The following is a 23,046-nucleotide window of genomic DNA, read 5'->3' as shown; positions in this document are numbered from 1 at the left end:
GACACAAGACTTCAGAATACAATCAAATACAAAAATAGTACTGTTTTATTAAAGGAATTTGACATTACACATTTAGTCTTTTATTCAAGGATAGCAAACATATGGATCCATTATTTTAACAAAAACAGTAATAAGTTATTCAAGTGTCAATCAAAAAATTGATCGATTTCTTATAAGGATTTTCATTAAATCATATTGCCTTAACACTATCTGGCAGGATTAGTGCCAGTACATCAAGTTTTAAGGGAAACACTACTCACTTTAGAAATTCCTACATGTTATAAAATACAACATAAAACAAATGTTATATAGGAACAACCCTTGGTATAACATGGTATCGTGGTATTCCCCTTTAACTTATTGTGCAAGAAAATTGAGCCATTATACTGAGTCCCCTTTCATTCAGGTACAACATCAGATAAAGCCACTTTGTAGGATGCCTATGACTATGGAAGTGCAAAGGAATGGATAGTGAAAGAAGACTGAGGGCAGGAGGAGGGCAGGGGAAAAAAGGGAGTATAAGGAATACAAGGCATGAATGGGAGAAATGTAACTGAGACTTGTAGAATTCACATAGTGGCTTTTCATTCACGCCGCTAGCTGCTCTTCCTTGCTACAGATGTGTTCAAGAGGAAGGAGTCGCAGGAGTAGCGCAGGCAGCGGTAGATCTCCTCCGCTCTGAACCGACTCATACACCCTCCCTTCTGCAGGGCTTCAATGGAGCTGCAGGGGGAGGAGGAGGACAGGTTGTAAATACAGGAGGGGAAAGAATGGAGTGAAATCTCCAAACAGATTTTCTTTTGGGCCACATGTTATTAAAACAAACCAGATTCTAACTTTAGCTAAGCATGATGTTCTTGTCTGCACTCTTTGCTGTAGTATACCTTCTCTGGTGTTCAGTTAAGAACACATGAAGAAATAGCTGATAGTGTGAATCAGCGATTTGGGGTCATGTCCTGTAGTTGGTTTGGATTATGTTCTCACTAACAAACTGCACTACAGTTTGCTTTGAGGACTGAGACCCACGTTTTCAGGAGGTCTTGTTGCTGTTATTTGGTACGCAACTAAAGGAGTAAACGCTTCAGAGGTTGAATAAACCGCTCCAAACATGCTTGGTGTGAACGCACCCTGAAAACATTTCCCTTACCTGTTTATGAGGTGGGCAACTGAGCTGAAGTTGTGGCTCATGTTGAGGGCGTGGACGTAGCTGACTGAGGGCAGGGTCAGGTAGAACTGCAGTGCCTGCTGCCTGTGCTGCCCTTTGACCTCCAGGGGAACAGCGATGCCCTGGCCTTTCCGCTGCTCCAGCCGTGCCAGGTCTGCCAGCAGGGAGGCGGTCTCTTCAGGGCTGTCGCTCCACAGCAGACGCACCCCTGTCCGCACCAGCGCAGCCACCGTGCTGTCGTAGTAACGTGTTCGCTGGAACGGACGTGACGCCTCACCTGGGACAGCATGACAATTATCAGAAAATTAACACATAGATCTCAGACTAAACCAAACTGACTGCCTTACTATGTTCACATTTGTGCACTAAAAATACATGATAGTATGGTTTAAATTAAGGTTATGGTTATTAAGCATGTACTTTGTCACTAATGATGTGTAAACTCATGGAATTAGCTACTGAGAGGAAATCAACATGAGAGAGAATTCCTGTGATGCAGAGCTTCACAGATCATTTGGAACATCATATCCAATATGCTATACCTGTATTCACACTAGTCTATTCATAATGTGGTAAATTTATGCAATTCACACTACAAATTCACCATATGTCACAGGATTTGCAAACATAAACCTGACGGAAATACCTTCAAAATATACAGTATGAGACCCACAAATAAATGGTGACAGTTTTGACAATTATGAAGGAAATATGACTTAAAATTTGTCATGAAAAGCTTCATCAGCAGGTTGACACACCTGGCTTGGTGCGGTCCTTCTCCACCACCAGGCAGACGCGCTCAAACAGGCCCTGCAAGCTGTTCACCCTCTCCGCCAATCGCTTCCGGTTCTGCATTGCGGCCAAATCTGACTGGCTGTGCCTCTCCACCGCCATGCGGTTGCTGACGATGAAGTAGCTGCCGTCCAGTGAGCAGACGTGGACAGTGGCGGCGTGGCGCTGACGCAGACTGGTCATCAGCTCCACTCCGCTACTGAGGCAACGACTATCCACCAAAATAGAAACGGGCCCAGATGGAGCAGGGGACTCGCCTATAGACGAATCTTGTCCCACGGCCTTCTGAGGCTGATGCACTGAGGAGGAGGAGGAGGAGGTTGAAGGTTGTGCCTGGAAAAAGTAAAACAAACGTAAATCTGGATAATTTTGAGTTTTCATGACACCACTTAAGTATCTGGCTTAATAACACAACCGATAACAATATCTATGTGCCTTCATAATACCTCTTACTTCTGGAGATAGTGTATGACTCTACAGACAAGTGTGTATATGTCTTATCTTGTTTCCTTTTACCTGTGGTGGTTTCCTGGAGGTCAGCAAAGACTCAGACTCCTCAAAGTCCAGCTCATCAGACAGCAGAGCCTGGTTTTCTAACCTCTGGCGACACCTGCAGGAGAGAGTAAACAATGCACTAGTTGATGAGCATGAGTGTGTGTGTTTGTGTGTGTGTGTGTGCATATGTGAATTTCATTTACCTCTCATTTTGCTGGTCCGCATTTGCTGATCCTCTCTGCCCCCTACTCAGCAGTGAGACCTTTGCTGCAATTGTCGAAGAGGAGGAGGGAGCTTTCTGCTGCTGTGGGTCCTGCTGTACCACCTTTGGCCTGACGGGGGCAGCAACATCCTCTTTGGTCATCACACCGCTCTGTTTAACAAATTCCTCCGTCTCCTCCTCACTGGAATCATTTATGCGTATGATCCGGGAGCGCTTGGTTTTCACCCCAGCTGTATGTTGGGGAGCTCTCTGCTCTGTCGGGGATTCAGCGCCAGCTCTAGCCCCGGCTCCGGCTTTTGCCCTGGCTTTGTGTAGAAAAGCTCTGCGTCTGGTGGCGTACTGCCTCCTGCCATCCACATACGAGTCCTCGGGGATAAGTTCAATGACATCTTCTTCGACCTCTTCCTCGCTGCTCCCCAGCTCCTCCACCTCACTGCCCACCACAAAGCTGTCCTCTGCATAGGTTTCATCCATCTCAGGCACCTGGGACCAAAGGTTCAGGTTAGGGACATAAATCGGAACTTAAGTCAAGATTTAGACCATAGCTTGACTAAATCGCTTGATATTGTGTCTCTTTGTAAGTTTATTTACATCATCTGTAAATACGTAAGAGTTGTAAACAAAATGAATCAGACAAAATCAACTCTGAGAGGCTTTTTCATATTCGGCTAAGCGAAGAGTAACAGCGAAAATATAGATCGTTCCATGTACCTGGGAGAAGATGTCCATGTTGTGGTGCTTTTTGTAGACCATTTTGAACTTGCCAGCGAGTGCAGGGCTTCTCACTGACTTCATGTACACCCCATGCATCTCTGAGTCTGGTAGAGAGAGGAACAGACAGGAAGACAAAGTGGCAGGATTCCCTCTGCCTCAAAATGAAATACTTAAAGCCCTACATCTAATTCATTAAAGTCTAAGATAACGTCACAGGTTTTGTTGCATGTGTGAGTCAGAGTCACTCAGAGCCATAGATAAACATCTCATAAATGAATAAGAAGTGCATACTGTATCATACAACACTATGTAACAAATTTAATGTTAACTAAACTTGATGATGCTGGGTATGGTGGAGAAAAACCCATGTTAAGCTCGGTGCTCTACCGTTGAGTCCCTGGGATAAGTGTGTGTTGTCCACCACAAAGCCTTCCAGAGAGCGGTTCTGGTCTTCCCCATCCTCTTCATCAGACGACACCTCTGCACCCTCCTCCTCCTCCTCCTCCGACAGCTCCGCTTCGTCATCCAGGAAGTGACGGCCTCCTCGGCATATGGCACGCTGACAAAGGAACAATGGGAAAATGTCAATGGATACTGAACGCGCGTCCATGCAGCTGACAGACATTTATACAAAATTGACATTTTCATATAAGCAGGAAGATGTCATTTCTTTGGTAAATGTTAAATATGTCTGACGTGTGGTGAAGACTATTAAATGATATACATTCCACTTCTGTACCTGCCACGCTCTTGTCGTGGCAGAAGATAAATACTGACACAGTTACCGCTCTCTGGCTTAAGTGAAAAATATCTAGGCCAAGCAGGGAAATTTCAGTGGAATCGGAAACAAACAATAACCTGAGCTGTACACGTTTTCCTTAATTGTGTTCAGTGAAATGAAAAAGCGAAGAAATAAATCAGATCAATCAGATTCAGCACACAGCATCCAGCAGGGCCACCTGTTGCCAGACAGACCTTGGCTTTGCCCTGGAGGACTCGCTGCCTCACAGGTCTGTGTGCTGCGGGTTTGCATATGGACACCGAGTCATTCTGGAAGTCATCATCAGACACAGCCTCCCCCTCCGTTTCATCAGACTGGAAAACAATCACAAACACAAATCAGTCGAATACTCTACACACTTATGATGGTTTATGGTACTGCATATTATTATATTATGAGGATTTATGGAAATCATCACAAGTAATCATCACAAGTAATGCAGAGAATAACAATATCAACCATATCAACTGTGCTGATTAAGTTAAATCATATGACATGCTATAATGTGAATGAAGCAAATCTTACTATATTAAGAGCAGCTGGATTTTTCCTGTTCACTAGCAGAGGAGAGTCCACATCACTGAAGATCTTGGACTAGCGAAGACAAAACATATTATATGTGTACAGTATATACACACATATATTTTGTGTCTGTACACAGTACCTGCGAACCGTGTGAGATGTCAATGTGTTGGTCTGCTGTCTAATAGATGTTAGAGAGACTGTATCAAAAAATATTTATAATCTTTTAAAGCTAAAATATTTAGACAAAAGCTCCTGTCTTAAAAGCAGGCATAGACAGGGACAGAAAAAACAATACATCATTGATCTGCTGAACAGTGCAAGCTGGTTGTCATGACAACTGCAGGTACCCAGGAAATGATGGACAGAGGCATACTGAACCGTCTGTATCAGATATCTCCCGTCTTGATAGGTTACACCGCACCACAACACAGAGATGAACTGATCATTCATAGCTCAGATTAATTAAATAAGTGAGTATCTTTTGTATGCATCTCATTCACCATCATTCAACAATAAAAGTCAGTCAGAGAATAACAAATCTTTGGTTAGCATACGTGTAATTTTGTGTGATAAGGTGGAACTGTGAGTGTGACTCACTGCTTCTGGAGAAGCCAAGGGGTTGGCCTTTGTATGGTGTCTTCTTTTCTGAACCACAACTTCATCTTCACTGTCACTGTCACCTGAGAAGGGCGGAGAGACATGCAGGGATCTTGACAGCTAGTTCAGATGTGAGTGGGGCAAAATAAACTGATCCAACATAAAACTTAAGGCTGAAAAATCTTATATTTTCAGAGTAAACCAACCTGGATGAGGCGGAGGGTCGAGCACTGAGACAGATTCCAGACGCAAACTGTCTTCCACGCCCAGCGTCTTCTGCCTGGCCGTGACCCGTCTCTCGGCCTCAGCGGCGCCACCCTCCTGTTTTCTCCTCTTCAAGCTGAAGAGCGAAGAGGGGGTGCGAGGCCCTGAGGGACCGGGCATGAGAGTCCGCCTCACACCCAGTGATGTGATTGGAGATGGGAGAACCCCGCCCTTAGAGGTCAAAGGTGAAGCCAGAGGATAGGTCATTTCTCTCTTCCCGTGCTCTGACAGGGTCAGGGGTGTAGACAACTTGGATTCACTGGAGCGTTTACTCTGTCTGTGGAAGCTATGACAGGGAGTGGAAGAGCCAGAGATGGCCGGCAGAGACACTGTGGAGGCAGCCGCTACTTCCTGCTTTTTAGCCTGGGGAGAAGCTGCCATTGATGGGGCAGGAACATCTTCTTCTTCTACATCCTCCTCAGAGTCCTCCAGTGAGTAGCCCAGGTCAAAGTTCACTGAGAAGAAGTCATGGGAGCTGTCAAACGACTCAGGGTTTTGTTGCAATATGGGAGATACACAGTGGTTTGTATTTACGTTGTCTGTTGTGGAATTGTCTGTTACATGTTTACTTGATGCTGCTGTGTGTGTCTCTAATATATCAGCTTCTGTTGTGTTATCTTGTTTTATGTCTGGACAATGCTTAGTGTTATGGGTGGTTGTACCCCTGGGTGTGAGTGTGGTATGCAAGGTGTGAGTAATGCGTGCTGTGTTGGCTGTCTCATGCATGTGTATTGCGTTTAATCTATGTGTGCTATCAGTTAAGTGTGTAGTGCCAAGTGTGTTCATGGGGATATGTGTGTGTGGAGTGTCTGGTGTCCTTTTTGCGCTGTTAGCGATATGCTCGGTGCCGGGCGATGTATTGGGCGTGATGCAGTCTTCAGGTGTGGGGATGTCTGGGATGGTCATCTGCAGGAAGGCTTCGTCATCCCCAAACAAATCCATGCTCTCATCCTGCAGATGATCTGGAGGCTGAGGATGAGGCGGGCCACAGAGGTGAGGAGGGTGCGAGTCCGTTTCCTCATCCATACCATCATCCGTCAAGTCTGGCATTTCCTCATTCCTAACATCGTCCCAAATGTTGTTCTCCTCCTCATCCCTGCCGTCAAACTTATTTTCCATTTCCTTGTTCTTCTCAGAAGCCCCATCAACCAGTTCCTCCAAGGACTCACTGTCAATGTCATCGTCCATCTTCTCGGTGATGCTGTCATCCCTGATGTCGTGATCATTATTTAGTGCTTCGTCCCCAAAGACCTCATCCCAACTCGGACTGACGGCCGCTACACCGCCCCTGTCGACCGGAGGTTCTGAGACTGCAGGTGAGTGGGAGGAGAGCTGCTGCTGACGAGGTGAATCATGACGGACTTTATTGTCCTCTACATCCACTGGAGCCACATCTGACTCGGCCCTGGGGGAGGCATCGTCATCGTCATTCATCATCAAGTCGTCGTCGTCGTCCACATCCAGAGCAAAGTTGACCTGGAATGGCTGATGAGGCCCCTCGTCCTCCTCCGCTCGTTCAGGAGAAGGAGGAATTGATGTAGCGGCGGCGGCGGATGGCCCAGGGTCATAAAGTGAATCCTCTAAGTCGAAGGTCAGTGATGGTGGAGACCTGGACAGGAGCTCCGCCACGTTGGCCAGGATGACCCTCAGACTCTCCTCTCTCTGTCTCCCTGGGAGGAGTGTGGCGGGGGAGGGAGCAGCAGAATCCCATTTAGGAAGATAGAACATGGCCTGAAGTTCAATGTCTTCATCTAGGCCAGACTCACTATTGTCAATTTTAGTGATCAGCTGTGAAATACGATTTAAATTTAATGGATCGCTGACTGGACTCTCTGTTTTTTCAATATCCTCGCCTGGAGATTGGCTCTTTGGACTGTCAATCTCCTCAGTAACCATGACACAGTCATCATCCATGTCAGCGACTGGACGGTCATTGTTTGAGGGAAAGGGACAAACTGCCTCAGGTTCTGAGTGATCTCTGATGTCATCAAAAGGTGCCTCAGTATCATGCTCTACAGGAAGCTTGTCCTTTATCATAGTCAATGGAGAAACTAACCCCATTCCTCGTGTATTCTCCCTCTCTCCTTCCTCATTGATACATTCCAGGTCAGATACAGAGGGGTGAGGGGGCTTGGGTTTGCTCTTTGTGCTCTTCTGTCTCTTCCTGTAAGAGGTCTTGTCCATCTGTCCTTCCTCTGTGTGGGCAACAGTATCAGCTTTGTGGAGGTGAGGAAGAAGCTCCTGTTCGTAACTGCACTCTCCCTGCAACACAGACACACACACACACACACACACACACACAAAGACACAGACACATAATAGTCAAATAAGAAAATGTCCCACTGCAAGAGAACCAAGGTCAGGCAGCTAAATCAGTGGACAATCAATGGACTTGCTAACCCTTGAGATAATCAGGGAAGCCAATTTACCAATCAAAGAGCTTGTCATGTCCAAGATGAATCCTGTCCAAGATGTAATCAGGAAAAACTCACATGGGAATATCTTGTGGCAATTACAGTGGGTTGTGTCACCCACCTGTTGTACAACAATCTGAGTCAACCATCTGACATAAGAGACATGTCTCACTTGCCAGTTCACATGGAAATTCAAAATTGACAAAGAGCAAAAAAACAACAACGAAAATGGGATTACACAAGTTCTCGCTATTGAATCATCAAAATAATTCACTGATCTGACCACTCTGAAACCCCCTCCCCTCCCCTCTCTCTCTCTCTCTCTCTCTCTCTGACATACACACACACACACACCCATCATCATCCTCCACCACCTGTCATTTCCATTTGTGCAAACCATATGACCTGGAAATGATCTATCTGGAGTGGTTCCCTGCTTGGGCCGGCAGGGAGCCATGGAACCTGTTGCCTAGCAGGAGGATGCGAGGCAAGGAGGAGATGATGCTTGATGGGCATAAGGAGCGAAGAAAAGGGCAAGATGGTATACTGGAGAGAGAGAGAGAGGGTAGAATAGGGAGTGTGGAGGGAGAGATACTGCCTATACTGCCAAGGTACAGGCAGATGAGCTTAGAAACAAGGCACTAAATCTAGAGGAGAAGATGGGCACAGATGTTATGTCACTGTATTAAATGAAGATTCACATTAAATGGAGAGTGGGAATGATTTTCACCCCTAGCACCATTAAAATGCATAATGGTAAATTGTGCATGAAAGGTATTCTGTGGGTGGGGAAGTTAGTGGTTGGCCAGACGAACAGCCGGTTCCAGCCTTTATTCTGCTAGACACCGAGGCATTAGTGCAGACACACACGCTGCATGCATGCACTGCACGCGCACACAAGCCTTTTGATGTTGATGGGGTTGGCAAAACCCTGCTGTCTTTTCACTAACGGGTCACTAAGCATGGCTGTACGGTCTCACCTACCTGCTGTACAGCCATTTCAACTCAATAAGCCATACAGTGAGGACGGAGTAAACGACGACTATGTCTGTGCAGCAGTTTCCTTATCCATCATTCCCAATTATCGCTGCTGTAGGGTGAAAACCTCATAACTCACTTTTGGTGATTTTCATGTTTTAACTTAAACTGGATTAAAAGTTCCTCTGTGGGTGGATAAAATTCAGCAACCATTGGGTTTATGAAACCTTTTCAAAACCCATTGGATAAACTCAAAAATGAATGGTTGTCAAGCTGAAAACAAGACTATAAAGTTTTCACCCAGCAACAGCTTTATATTAATGTGATTGATAAAATACTCAATACAATGGACTACTATAGCCTATTGGTAACAAAATCAATTATTAATTGCATGGTACACACAGTAATAGAAGAGCAATTTCCTCTTTTAATATGAAGAATTTCCTCTGATGTGCAACTTCATTTCTAAGCCAGGGATTCAGCACAACACCAAAAAACCTTGTATAGAAGCTCATTTGAAGCATCTTTCCCTTTGATAAAAATAAAATAAATAAATTGCTGCCTTGTGAGATTTGGAAAATGTAGTTGCCAGTATTGTGATTTAAATGATTTTTTTATTCATTTATTTTTGATTAATTGTGAAACTGAACTGGTATTATCAGGTGGGTAAGTAACATCATATTAACGCAGAAGACGTGCTCCTGTTGAGATTATGAGGAAAGAACTTGTGAAGTGATTCTCTTTGGTCTTAAATGCTTTACTGTTCATAAACCTCTCTGCCACATCTATCCAGCACTGCGTCATATTGATGTGTTTGCCGATATTCCTCACTAACGACATCTTATGTGAGTGTCCAGCTGGTTACAGACAGGTACACAACTGAACTATACCGTTCAATAAACACTATATTAGTTTTACAGCCTGTGACTCACTCAGAGCAGGCACGCATCCTCCCACAGGAAGCCATGTACAGTAGCAGTGACCCTTTGTGCCGGCTGCAGAACAGAATGTACTGGAAACGCTTTGTGTTTGCATACATATGTAAACTACGGGACCACTTCAAAACATGTCTTATATCCCCCTTTAACATCTATAAAAACACTGGTGATTACAAGTAGGTTCCATTATCTTTGACAACAAGCACTGCATTTTATGAGTTTGAGTTGTTAAATGTTGTTAGCAAATAAAAGCCTAATGGACAACAGCAAAGCTCTTATTCTTTCTCACATTATACATTCTCTGATACAACATTACGTCTAAAAAACAGAATCAAATGTCACAATGAATCTGGCTCTGGCACAGTATGGGTTTACCTCTATTCAAATCTTTAAATTAGAGCAAAAAAACCCAGAGGCAAACAACAAACAGGTTGCAGGAGTCACATACTGTACTGCAAAACGGTGTTAACTGCAGTTATCACTTCAACACTCAGCAATTTTCAATGGGGGACGGAATACCTGACACAGGCATTTCTCTCTCCACACGCACTTTCTTAAATAATGAATACAACTTGATTCACGCAGGATTAACCTCCAACCCCTGGCAGACAATTAATTAATGAGCAGATTAAGTCTCTGGATTGGAGACGCCACGGACCGAAATAAACTTGACGATGAGGATGGATGGACGGAGCGGTGCAGAGGCTGGATGGGTCACAGGGTTTGTGTTGTTTAGACTGCATGAGGGGGGAATGGCAGTAAGGTGGAAACTCATCTCTGCTGTTCATCTTTTTCCCACAACAGTTTCCAAGCCATTTGGTGATCCTCTTATGACCGCAAACAAAGCAAATAGAGCTTGGTGTGGTCAGAGGCTGCGTGCCCATCAGTGTACATACATGTACACACAAAAGAAAGGAAGAGAGAGAGAGGATGAATAGAAGCGTGAAAGAGAAGCCCCTCGACTCTTAAGGGTCCCGTATTATTCAGTTTTGATTATTTGGTTTTGAAAAACACTATGGCTCAGGATAACAATAATGTTTTCCAGCAGTGTAGTATGAGGCTATAGGGGGTTTTGCAATTTTACATTAAATGTGGCTAGAGAGGTTGTGCAATAATTTGTCAGTAATAGGCTCTAGGGGTTGTGTCTTCAGTAATTGCACAGTATGATGCCATGGGGTTGTGCAATGCGTTCTTTTATTGGTATGTAGGATGATATGTATGTTACATTGTACGTTTTTTTGCATGATTGTATGTATGATGTGAAGTATGCTGTGTATGGAACTGATACTTTTATTCAGTGATACAGTAATGGGATATTTGCCATCTTATCTTATCTTTAAATTTAAATGCTGCAAACTGGCCTGACTGAAAGGATTTTAGCAATAGTTTTAGGGGAGCCAGTCAAGACCAAGTCCAGTTGTGATGAATATTAACTAGAACTAGAAAATCTGATCACATTTCATCCATTTTGACCTCCCTTCATCAACCACATCTGACTTTAAGATGCTTCTACTAACATATAATTCATTACACAGGCTTTCATCATCTGATTTATCTGACCTCATTGCCCCTTATGTTCCTCTTTGTGCCCTCCGTTCACAAGACGCTGGTTACCTGCTCTCCCCAGAATCAAGAAAAAGTCCGGCAGCAGAATTTTTTTCTGTTGAGCTCCCTATGTCTGGAATCAACTTCCTCTTGCGAATAAGGAAGCTAAGTCTTTGGAAATCCTCAAATCCAAACTCAAAACCTATCTGTTTTCACTGTAATATGATCAATCCTGGCCCTGTCTAGTTCAGGACCGGCACAGTCTGTTCTCCTACTTTAGCTGAGACCGTGTCAATACAGGAATCGGCCTTAGGGAACTGAGTCTAGGTGCCTCTTGGTCTGTAGGCATTATTACACTCACTGCCTGTCTGCTGTCTGTATGAGTGTGTATGTGGCTGATTATGCCTGCTCCAAGTGTGTGGGGTATGCCAATTACAGCTTTGTGTGTGTGTGGCTGTCTATTTGTCTTTCCTCTCTTTCAGACACCTGTCGCACGCAGTGATTTTACCTGGATCGCTCTGTGACCAACATGCTATTTTGTGTATTGTGCTTTGTTTTGCTTCCTTAAGTCTTATTTTGTTGCATACTGTATTACACGATTTTGTTTAGTGATTGATTGTTGATCAGTTACATCTTGGTAGGCTTGTTCTCTGTAAAGTCCACTGAGACATGCTTGTGATGTGAAGGGCTATAGAAATAAACTTGACTTGACGTGTTGATGGAGTCTCTGCCTGTAAAAAAGGATGGAATTTCCAAAATGCAATAACTTGAAATGTAACAACTCCACAATAACCGCATTAAACATCTATGATCATATACGTAAATAAATAGAGGAAAAGTTGAATTTCTATAATAGTGTGCCTTTAATTTTCACCAGTTATTTCCTATCTGGCTTCTCTCCACCTTTTCTTCACCTCTGTTGTTTTAATCTCTTTCCCTCCTTTCTTGCTCCAGTTCCTAACATACATTTTCCCCGATACATTTTTCTCGTCTCCTCTCCTCGGCCCAGTAGCTGTGTGTGTGTGTGTACATCTAGTTCATCATGGCCTGGCCTACTTTCTGCTTCCTGGCTTTATGTAACAGTTCAGAGAATCGTTATATAATCAGGGGAGAAGAGACCTGCCTGCCCTGTGTGTCTTTGTCATAAAGAGAAAGGAGAGGCAGAGTGATGAAAAACACAGCATGGTTTTTGTACACCCAGACTGACAATGGCCTCCAATGAAGACAAGGGTTGGTGGAGTGGAAGGCAGTTAAGGGGTGGAGGGCATGTGGGGGCAGGATTTATAGGAAAAATAAAGTTTGGTTTCACATTGGGGCGCTTTGTTATTTGTTCCCCTCCGTTGTTTAAGAGCTAAGGCCGGGGACTAAGAGTCAGAAGGCCTCGGCAAATTCAGGCCAAGCAAGTAAGCCGTGGCTAACGTCATCGCTCACAGAGTAAGACGAGAGTCGCTCAGCCTCAACAAAACTGGGTGAAGAGGTTGTGTGTTTATGTGTGTGTCTGCGTACGAGAGTGGGCATGTCTAATTGTCTATGTGGTGCGGAATAAATGAAAATAAACAGCACTAAATAGAGTGGTACTGTTCATCAAACTGTGAAAATGAATAAAAAATTTTTGGAGGGTGAGGATTTGTCAATTTAAGAGGAATAAAAACTAGAAGCTGCTGGAGTAGACAGATCTGCTTCAAAATCTGATTTAATTGAAGACAAAAAAGTGATTTGCGTTCAACAATGACAGGCTTATTATTTTTGTATTTATTTATTTATTTATTTTTAATTTATCTATTTTCTTTTCTTTCCCCTCAACAAATTCAATATCCTTCAACATGCCTGCTCAATACCCCTTATTACAATGACACCCCCTGTCCGTTGTCTTGTCTTAGGTTGTTTGCTTTGTAACTGACCCTTATTGCATACAGTTCTGTAATTGTCAAACTACCATGTCCCATACTGTCCTGTACTTGTTTAATGTTTGTTCAATGTGTGCATAAATGTTCAATAAAAAAAAAACAAAAAAAACAAAAAAAAAAACAATGACAGGCTGAACTTGTCCCGGTACTCCCTGCCACATGTGTAGTTCAGATAGCAACAATAAGTGACAAGATTTGTGAAATATGCAGAGAACAAAGCAGGCTTGTTCATTTAATCTAAAGACATCTAGAATTAGTGTTTGCTGTTCATGATATGCTACAGTACTATGGGATAGCATACATCAAATAAAGCTAACACGCCTTTGTTGGCTTCACCTGTGGGAACCATGGAAACTGAACTGAAATACCATGAAGGAAACACAAATAGTCTGGATAATGGAACCTGCCTAGTGTTGATCACACACAATCAAACCTATGTACAGCACTTGCAAGGAACAAGAGGGGGGTTGCTTTATGATTCAAGTTTAGGTATTAATTATGTATAATTATGCTTTATATACTGTATATACACTTTATCCTCTTTTCGAATTTGTAGAGTAAATGCAAACTGCTGATATACTAACTTCTTAGTTATTGTCTATGGCGTCCCAAGGCTTTTTTTTTTAGATTTGTAGATTTCCCAGCAGATCTTTCCACATATTTTGGTAGAATATTCTTGGAAGCTGAAACACTCTTTGTTGATAAATTCAGTGAAAAGCATGACGCCTCACTTCAAAAGGCTTTCCCAGCTCTCACAGACTCTGCTGTTCTCACTCCACACGTATCAGCAGCCAACACTTCTTCTCGGCGCCTGCTAAAGTCAAGTAAACAGGAATCAGACGTTTTATCTGAGGGCCCGATCAATCGAATTACTTTCTCGAACGATAGGTTTCATGTGACTCATTATCTGAACCCAACCCAGAGAGCAGTTCTACAATAGCCGCCTTTACCCTGCAGATAAATTCATTGATTCTCTCCCCAACGTATTTTGATGGTGTGGAGGAACTCAAATTCTATTGTTTAGGAAACCCTTGACTACAAAATTCCCTTCTACTAGGAGAAGGATGGACACACCTTAAATTGAAGACCTCCAAACGGACTATTTTTTTTACATTTGACACAAATTTTACAAGCACACACATATGAAAAACCGACGCAAAACACACAAGAAACATTAATTCATGCATACCTTATAATCACTCATTCCTGCATAACCATGCCTATTTTCTTGTGTATACTTGACATATTTAAACTAATCATTCACTTTTGGTCACCTGTTTCTTTGCAAATTACTTCTGCTTTGTATGATCAAATGTTTGAATATGAATTCTGCTCCATTTGCTGGCTCTATGAATTTAATATATCCATGGAGGTGCGTGAGATATTACCTGCCATCTGGCCCATTGAGCCTGTTGTGTTTTTACAGGTGGACTAGTTCTCTTCTTTCCTAGCATGGTCACAATGACCCAAGGCAACAAAAAAAAAAGAAAACGAAAAAGAAAAATGAACCCTCTGGCTTGTTCAGCCAATAGCCAGTTTCATCATAATCTTTGACCCAATTACCAGGATTTGCGCAATTTTGGAGTCCTTATCCATGGCACAATGGTATCCTGATGGTGAGATTAAGGCAGAATTACCTGGAATTGGGACATTCTTTGAAAACCACATCGATCTTCCAGTGCTGGGTGAGCTGAACTGGAAATTTAGAAGTGATAGTGTCTGATGTTTTACTAATGGAAGAGAGTCACGTGGGTAAATTTCCCTTCTGATCTTGCTTATCAAGTTTAGAATGCATTAATACACGTCAGACGTCATAACAACACTGCAGTTTAACAGTCTTTATCAAAACCTAGAGTTTCCTATTGAAATCCAATTTCAGCCAGAGAGATTGCGTAGATGCAGTAAACCAACCTCTGTTCCAACAGGCGGTAGAGATCTGATGGCCTGGTTGATACAACCGATCTATTCAAGATGCCAGAAAAACAAGATTACTATCAACCACCAGCTAAGACCACAAAACACCCAAACACTACGTCAGCAGAGAGCATAAACAGATGCATTATGAGCTAAATGATTTTGTAAACATTCCACTTTATCCTTTGAGCAGCTTTGTTTACTGAGAAAAACTACAGCTAACCTCTCCATCAAAGTATTTTGGTATAGGTCAATAAAAGTACAATCTCAACCGTTAATGTAGATACACTTGCATTCAACTTGGTCATGAATCAAACAAATGCAAGAGCATAAACATTTTCAATGTTGAGAGGTCAATGTGTTCAGTTGAGGTTTCTCAGTGCTGTGTGAAAATGGAGACTGGTATGTTTGATGTGTTTTGTTAAGTCCCAGTTGAAAAGAGAAACAGACAGTCGGATATAAATGGATTATTATTACCAAAGGAGAAACAGACAGTCGGATATAAATGGATTATTGTTACCAAAACCATAATTATGCCATGGAGCCTGCTTATCATGCCACTTATCTGCCCTCCAGTTCAAAATAATAGATGTAGCAAATCACTGTGACACAAATCACCGCCGTACGTTCACATGCAACTCAGCTGACTCCTTTCAGCCTGTTTTTGTCTGACTCTTTTCCCCTCTCCTAAATGTAGCCTACTTTTTCATCTGTTATGGAACTGGCCGTTTATGCAGTAGCCAAACTTTCACACGGCCTCAACCACTTTTTAAGAAGTGTGTAGCCATTTTGTGTAACCTTTTGTCCAACATTAGGGAACTTTGATTAATGGATGAATACTTTGAATAAATGTCTACACGGTTACCTGATTGACTAAACTGTGCAGTTACTTGTCTTCATGCTAAATGATAGATTGGCTAGTAGCTTGACAATAAAATCACTAAATCTTCCATTCATTCACTGATCACCAAAAGATGTAAGATGCTTTGCTGTTTTGATTTTCCAAGACCCAAGGCCAAGCAGAATTTTTCTATTGCTGATATGTATCAGTGCTCATTTTTGGTGGGGGCGCACACATTCCCTAGACACTGAGGTGGGTATACAGCCTACAGATGCCACTTCACCAGTGACTGTCCTGTTCTCACCTCGTCTTCCTCCCTCATGCAGTCGATGAGCTCCATCACCTTGATGAAGTGCTGGCAGCGGGGGGAATGGTCCACAGAATGGGTCGGCAGCGCTCTGTTCTGCCAGTGTCTCCATTCCCACAGAGACAGCTCTCTGGAGGCTGGGCCACTTGTGGAAACTTCCTCCTTTGGGTCAAATAACATCAAATGATGCAAGGTACAAACAACATCACATTAAAGAAAGGAACAAAAGAAAGAAAGGAAGGAAGATAACAGAGTTCTTGCATATATCCAATTTTTTTTTAAATTCCAGTCTTTTCCAGACCTAATTTTTCAGTCTTTGCAAAGACTTGTTTTCTCATCTAAGGCTATGATAAACATACCAGTTTTTGTATATTGAAGACCAAAAGTATTTTTTTAAGTAAAGGTTCTTAGAGAAAACCTCAAAGTCGAGTTCATGTGTATGGACGTGTATGCTAGCCTGAAAATGGGCTCCGACAACGCTTCCTCCTCGCTTCCAGCATCAAAGTGGACGATATCAGTTGACCAGTCATTACTTTTTAATCACAAAATGTACAAATGGGTTGTCTTGCTAATATATAGTGTACAACATAGATAAGATTTTCTTGGAATTTCCATACACATTCAGGAAATTATGAAAATCATGTTCCATACTTTACAGACCTGTGCAAGAGAAGACAGGAAGGAAGGAAGGAAGGAAGGAAGGAAGGAAGGGAGCAATAAAGATAAAACACACAAAAAGACAATACAGATAAGGAGAAATAAATAGAGAAATGGAGAAATAGAGAAATAGTGAAAGAAAGAAAGAAAGAAAGAAAGAAAGAAGTGTACAAACAGAAGAAAGGAGAGTTTACCTGAGGTGGCAGGTCACTGGGCAGGGACAGGAAGTGTGATTGTCTCAGGGTCGGCTGAGCCTGATCCTCCTCCAGCCTCATGGTGGACGCCCACAGAGAAAACTCTGTGGGGCTCAGGAACCCATCTGACTTCACTCTGCCCTGCCGGACTACCACAACACACACACACACACACACACACACACACACACACACACACACACACACACACACACACACACACACACACACACACACACACACACACACACACACACACACACACACACACACACACACACACACACACACACACACACACACACACACACAGAGAGACACGTGTTCACATTATCCCTCCTTTACAGAATATCCCTCCTTTACAGAATAACCACAAGCTCCCCTGCCTAACCACTCACCCAGGTTTTGCGGGTGGATGAGCGAGCCTCGTCCCTCAGCGTGGGACCGTCTGCCCCGGACGGACCGCCTGCCGCTCTCCCAGTGGTCAAACTGCCCGCAGGTAATGTGCATCTTATGCAGGGCGGGGTTCAGCCCCTCGGGCAGCATGCGGGGACTGCTGGGATACATGTGGAAGCTGTTCTTGTTGCCGATGATGGACTTGTACACACTGCGCTTGTTGCTCTGGCTCTGGTTGTAGGTCTGAGAAAAAACAAAAGATAAAAACATGGTGTATGAAGTTTTATTGAAGTGGTTGACATGCTTGTTTGGGGATTAATTACTGGTTTGGGGATTCATTTCTAGTTGCATTTGTAGCCGTGCGTCCCCGACAAACTCTCACCCTCTCCTCGCGTCCCTCAGCCAGGATGACGACGATGCGTCCCTGCCTCTTGCGTCCGGTGCGGCCCATTCGCTGCACCAGGCGGATGGGGCTCTTCTGTGCGTCGAAGCAAACGATGAGGTCCACCTCCCCGATATCCAGCCCCTCCTCCCCCACACAGGTCGACACCAGGGTGTTGAAGCCTCCCTGGCGGAACCGATGCACCACCTGGAGAAGAAGTGAACAGTTAAAAACAACTTTAAATACAACTTTTAGACGTCTGTCCATCTCATGCTGTTATCCTGAGCCCTTATCAGCTATTCACTCAACATAAAGATATCTGGAAGGGAAGAGTTCAACAAACATGTCAACTCAGTCACTGTCTGAAGTGGTAGGTGTAAAACATATAGATTATTACATTACATATTAATACTTTATTGGAAGAATCAGTGTTTATGTATCAAGCAAAAATGCCTCTCATATAACAGATTAAAGATCTGGTCTATTTCTAGCATACGACATGCCTACAGCAACCCAAAGGAGATAGACCAGGGTAAAATGTGGAGTTATGCACTGGTAGCATCCCTGTATTATTCATTAAGAAGGAATAGTACAGACTATCTGCAGAGACAAACAGCAACACTAAGCAACCAGCAGTGAAATCAATGCAAACACTGTTAGAGTTGGAGAGTTCATTTTGTGTAGCTTCCTCCAAAACAACCAAATTTCTTAAAAGAAAATGGACAGGCTATTAGCCACAGTAGGTGTGTAACTACTTTGAATTACTGGAGGTTTGAAAATGCTGCGTGTTTTACAAGATACACTTAAGATACAGCTCTTGTATGAGATGAGACCACTCAACTTGAAAACGGACCTGATCTCCAATAAGGAGAAGCAAAGAAAAGCTTTGATTATTAATTCCTAGATGAAGGGTGGATGGTGATAGTTGTTTTCCAAAAAGACAGGGTAGCAAACAATCTTATTCCTTTGAATCGCTACATAAAAGATGAGATACATAGGAATAGTGAGATCCATAGGGATAGTGAGAATGAATTTCCTTTGAATACATCAAGCTCCATAGAGAGAATTTTATTTTCATTTCTCTTCTATTTCTCCTGACAACAGCATGCTACTGGGCATCCTGCCCTGCCCGACATATGGCTGAGCAAGCTGTGCAGGCTATCTAGCTATGTAAACAGTCTGAATCCTAGGACTAAAAGATTTCAGGGAAAAAGCTGTATAATGGAAATGTTGCTTTACATGCACTGAAGAGACAACAAACCATACACACTACTATGGAGAACATGTAGCCTTTTTGCCTTTCCCCGGTACACATAACCAGACAGACATTCTCTCGTATTTGCTTTCTTCAGCTCAGTTTTCTGGGCTTTTCAGCTTTTTTAATGAACTTAGGTGACTTAAATTGCAGAATTTATGTTTCATTCATGAGTCACTGCTAGTTTTTGCACTTTTCCACCTACTGAGCTTGAATACAGACTTATTTCTGTAAGTTGTTCTTGATAAGAGCATCCATAAAATTCAAAATAACAAAATACAAATATCAAATTTAACATTAACATCACATTATGTTTTTATATATCTTTAATTATATGTAACACCACACCCTAAAGCTGTCTTTGATAAATTGAGGCATAGAGTCTCTACCTCCAGCTGTTCCTTCTGGGTGAACCCTTTAACCCCCTTCCCCGCTGAGGCTTGGCCCATGAAGGTCATGACCCTGATCAGCGGTGTATGGCGGTTCAACATGGCCGCAATCTCCTGTACGCTCTCACGGAACGATGAAAAGATCATCACGCGTGTGCTGACTTCCTGCGGTCTGCTGACGGCAGCAGGCCCCGACCCTGGAAACCAACGGGATAGAAGAGAGAGAGAGAGAGATTGGTTGAAATAATTATGAGAAAATTCCATGAGCAATTAAACAAGCCCTGATCAAAATTAATCTTTGTCTCAAGTATTAGCTACTGACGTAGGTTGAATTATGCCTGCAACAAATGGTGTGGTTTGGATCCTTTCATTTCGTCTTTGAGATAGTTACTATTTTCGCCTATTCTAGTGGATGATTTGCCTCTGGTGTAGTGCTTGCGTGTTGTGGCACTATGGATTTACCGCCAAATTTGGAGATAAATGCAACAGGATAAAGCTCCAACGTTGCATCTTTGATGTCAAGAAAATAATTGTAAAGCATTCCAAGCATTACTCCTAAGTGTACTGTTCAGCTGGTACATTTCTAGCACAAACCCCAGGGAGCTGTTCCAGTGAACCGCTCTGAATTTGTGAAAGCACCCTTAGACACAGTCTTTGTCTCGACAAGTGGCTCCAAAATCTGTACAGCAAACTATTATACTGAATCAGCTGACAGAAAAACAATACTTCAACTCTTTCACAGTTCCAGTGTGTCATTCATACAATGGCGGTAACTCAGAATAAGCACTCTAAGTGAATGAGTCACAACAAAGAACTGCTATAATAAGCAACTCACCACTGTCGAGTGCTGAGTTCTCAGCCCACGATCTAAAGTGCTGCAGCACCACCTCCTCCAGCTTCTGCAGTTTGGGGTGACTGTAAATGAAAGGCTCATCTGGACCTGGAGGTATTAATGGTACAGGATGTTGATGTGAATAGGTTCACAGGTATGTTTTAAAGCAGTAGCACCTGTAGTAATTAGACACACATTTGTTTCTGAGGTGGAGAAGGGAGGAACCCAGATGGCTCTGCAAACCAGATTATGAACCATTCCATCAAAATGCCTCCCCCAGCTGTATAAAATACATTCAGGCCATAGATAGAGGGTAGAAATCAGACTGATATGCTATGAATGAGTGCTCCCGTACCAGCAGATGGCTTCACAAACACTGCTTCCATCTCCTGGTAAAGGTCCATGAAGGTGGGAGTCCTCTGCAGCTCATTCCTTGCCCTGGACATCTCTGAACACAAACACAGAACCATATCAAACTCGTATCAAACAGCTGTTTATAAATGTATTCACAGTATATTATTGAGGAAGTGTATACCCAGGGGAAACTGAGAAAGGCAGAGAGTTAGTGGGAACCGGAAGAGATCAGGTCAGACATGTAAAGATCCTGCACACATGTAAGGAAAAGATACTTCCTATAGCCCAGCCAGTCACGTGGGTAAAGATGATGGATGTTCTGCTGCGTTTAAGTGTGATTTATGCACTAAAAGCCTGGAGGTGAGGGAGCGCACCTCTGGATCCGTCCATGATGCCCTGGATGTAGAAGAAGAGCGATCGGAGCCCCATCTGCAGCAGCAGTTCGTAGCCATGGTACAGACTGATGCAAATGGCAAAGTCGCCCTCCAACATGCCCTGCTGTGGACCCTGTGGACAGCAGGAGGGAGACGGACATGAGTCACTGCAGTGTCTCACAAAACCTGGAAATGTGGCAAGAGGGACTAGAGCCAGGCAAATATTACTGGGACCAAATCTCATGTGTGTTGACTGTACCAACTCTATTCAAATGACAGACAGATACAAAAATTCCTTGTACAGAAACAACTTGATGACTATTAATGATTCTGATACACACTCAACAAAAATGAAATTGATTATATACATATGTACATGTGTAAACAGGCAGTTACAACATGACGATAAACATATCATGTCATATTATCATGACATCACACAGTGTTCTCTATAATTGTTGGCACCATTGATAATTTTATAAAAACTTCAAATAAATAAACTACACAAATTATGAGCTTTATGTTTAATTAATAATTATAACTTTTACCCTGCTTTTACCCACTGTGCCTAAAAATGCATTTGAGTACTTCAATGTGGTTCTCGTTTGCAGTTTCCCCCTAGAGGTCAAAAGAAGAATAACCACAAGAAATCTTTCCCTGAAATGTGGCACATTTAGCTTGATGCAAGATGGAGTTTAAATTGTAGCTCCAGCTAACATGCTCTCTCAAAGTCCAAATACTTTGATACTTCATTAGCCAACCATGTTATCTGTAATATACCAGAGAAAATAACAGCTAACCCTGGTCATACCAGAAAAATACTTCAAGATTCATTCAACTGCAAGACAATGCTGTTAAGGCTTTAAAGAGCATTCTAAAGAAAATTAACTATGATTCTAGTGATCTATAGATGGGTCATATTTGAAAAAGCTACACACAATCTATTTGAAACTTACTCTGTAACAAACCTGGGTTTACAACAAGGGTGCACATGATTGTGACAGCTTTTAAAATAAAGATGATCCACACATTAAAAACAAACTAATTTCCTCCTTCGAGTAGAAGAGAATTTGACATTTTAACACAGGATAAAGCTCATTGCTTGTGTTATTTATTTTCTACAGCCTTTTTGGCATATCTTTATCAGGGGTGCCAATAATTCTGGAGGGCTGTGCATAAAGAGAATATAGTAAACTGTGTGTGTGTAGAGTGTAGAGTCTGTGCCTTGAGGTGTGGCGGCGGGTTCTTGCGGAACTGTTCCCTGGCCAGGATGATCTGGTATTTGGTGAGGGTCCGCAGGTCTTTGTGGCCCATCACCCGGTTCTGGACAAGACGAGACATAAACTTCTCCAGCACCTGGCAGGGAAAGTAACACACAAACAGCTTAGAGACCACTTACATACAAACCATTATCAACAAAAGACCATCACCTGTGTTAAGGGGTCATGCAGCAAACTCACCAGCATCCTAGGTCCTAGGTACTATTACTGTAGATAAATAGACTGGCACAGATTGAAGGACAGTCTTACTTCAACTGCAGACACACAATAAAACCAAAAATGTGACGGATTATTTTATTCTTCCTGTCCTCATTTCCTTGTAATAATGGGAAGGGAGTTGGAGGCAGTCTGCCAGACAGACAAATGTACCATTAATATCTATTCATCCTCAGACAACCGCAGACAATGTGAGGCTGGATCAACACAATTTCAATTTTCTTTATATGGAACTGCTGCTTTGGAAACAGAAAAGAATAAGGGGCTGCTGTGAAAGGATGACTGGGCTGTGTTTGTACAGACATCAGTGAAAAGAT

At 42.8% G+C, this 23,046-nt stretch overlaps 1 protein-coding gene across 1 annotated transcript in view; it reads right to left on the bottom strand.

Moving 5' to 3' along the window:
• Nucleotides 1–110: 110 nt before the first annotated feature.
• The window catches only part of fancm (FA complementation group M), a 47,127-nt gene continuing 24,191 nt past the window's right edge, over nt 111–23,046 (bottom strand). Inside the window, exons 5-25 of the mRNA XM_071523755.1 lie at nt 22,458–22,589; nt 21,234–21,366; nt 20,861–20,953; nt 20,509–20,613; nt 19,674–19,834; nt 18,030–18,236; nt 17,650–17,890; nt 17,252–17,400; nt 16,398–16,562; nt 7,108–7,818; nt 5,499–7,059; nt 5,293–5,375; nt 4,696–4,764; nt 4,361–4,484; nt 3,777–3,929; nt 3,387–3,493; nt 2,656–3,158; nt 2,474–2,567; nt 1,924–2,290; nt 1,148–1,442; nt 111–723 (exon numbers count right to left, since the gene is read on the bottom strand). Coding sequence (XP_071379856.1) covers nt 597–723; nt 1,148–1,442; nt 1,924–2,290; nt 2,474–2,567; nt 2,656–3,158; nt 3,387–3,493; nt 3,777–3,929; nt 4,361–4,484; nt 4,696–4,764; nt 5,293–5,375; nt 5,499–7,059; nt 7,108–7,818; nt 16,398–16,562; nt 17,252–17,400; nt 17,650–17,890; nt 18,030–18,236; nt 19,674–19,834; nt 20,509–20,613; nt 20,861–20,953; nt 21,234–21,366; nt 22,458–22,589 — 5,580 coding nt within the window. The 3' untranslated portion in view covers nt 111–596. The remainder of the gene's footprint in view (nt 724–1,147; nt 1,443–1,923; nt 2,291–2,473; nt 2,568–2,655; nt 3,159–3,386; nt 3,494–3,776; nt 3,930–4,360; nt 4,485–4,695; nt 4,765–5,292; nt 5,376–5,498; nt 7,060–7,107; nt 7,819–16,397; nt 16,563–17,251; nt 17,401–17,649; nt 17,891–18,029; nt 18,237–19,673; nt 19,835–20,508; nt 20,614–20,860; nt 20,954–21,233; nt 21,367–22,457; nt 22,590–23,046) is intronic.

The sequence above is a fragment of the Centroberyx affinis genome, unplaced genomic scaffold, assembly GCF_046629955.1.
Source record: "Centroberyx affinis isolate AG114_WGS23_722 - 3 ecotype Tasmania unplaced genomic scaffold, CSIRO-AGI_Caff_v1 ptg001111l_1, whole genome shotgun sequence".
Lineage (NCBI taxonomy): Eukaryota > Metazoa > Chordata > Actinopteri > Beryciformes > Berycidae > Centroberyx > Centroberyx affinis.
The sequence above is the reverse complement of the archived record's forward strand: the minus strand, read 5'-3'. Positions and strand labels throughout refer to the sequence as shown.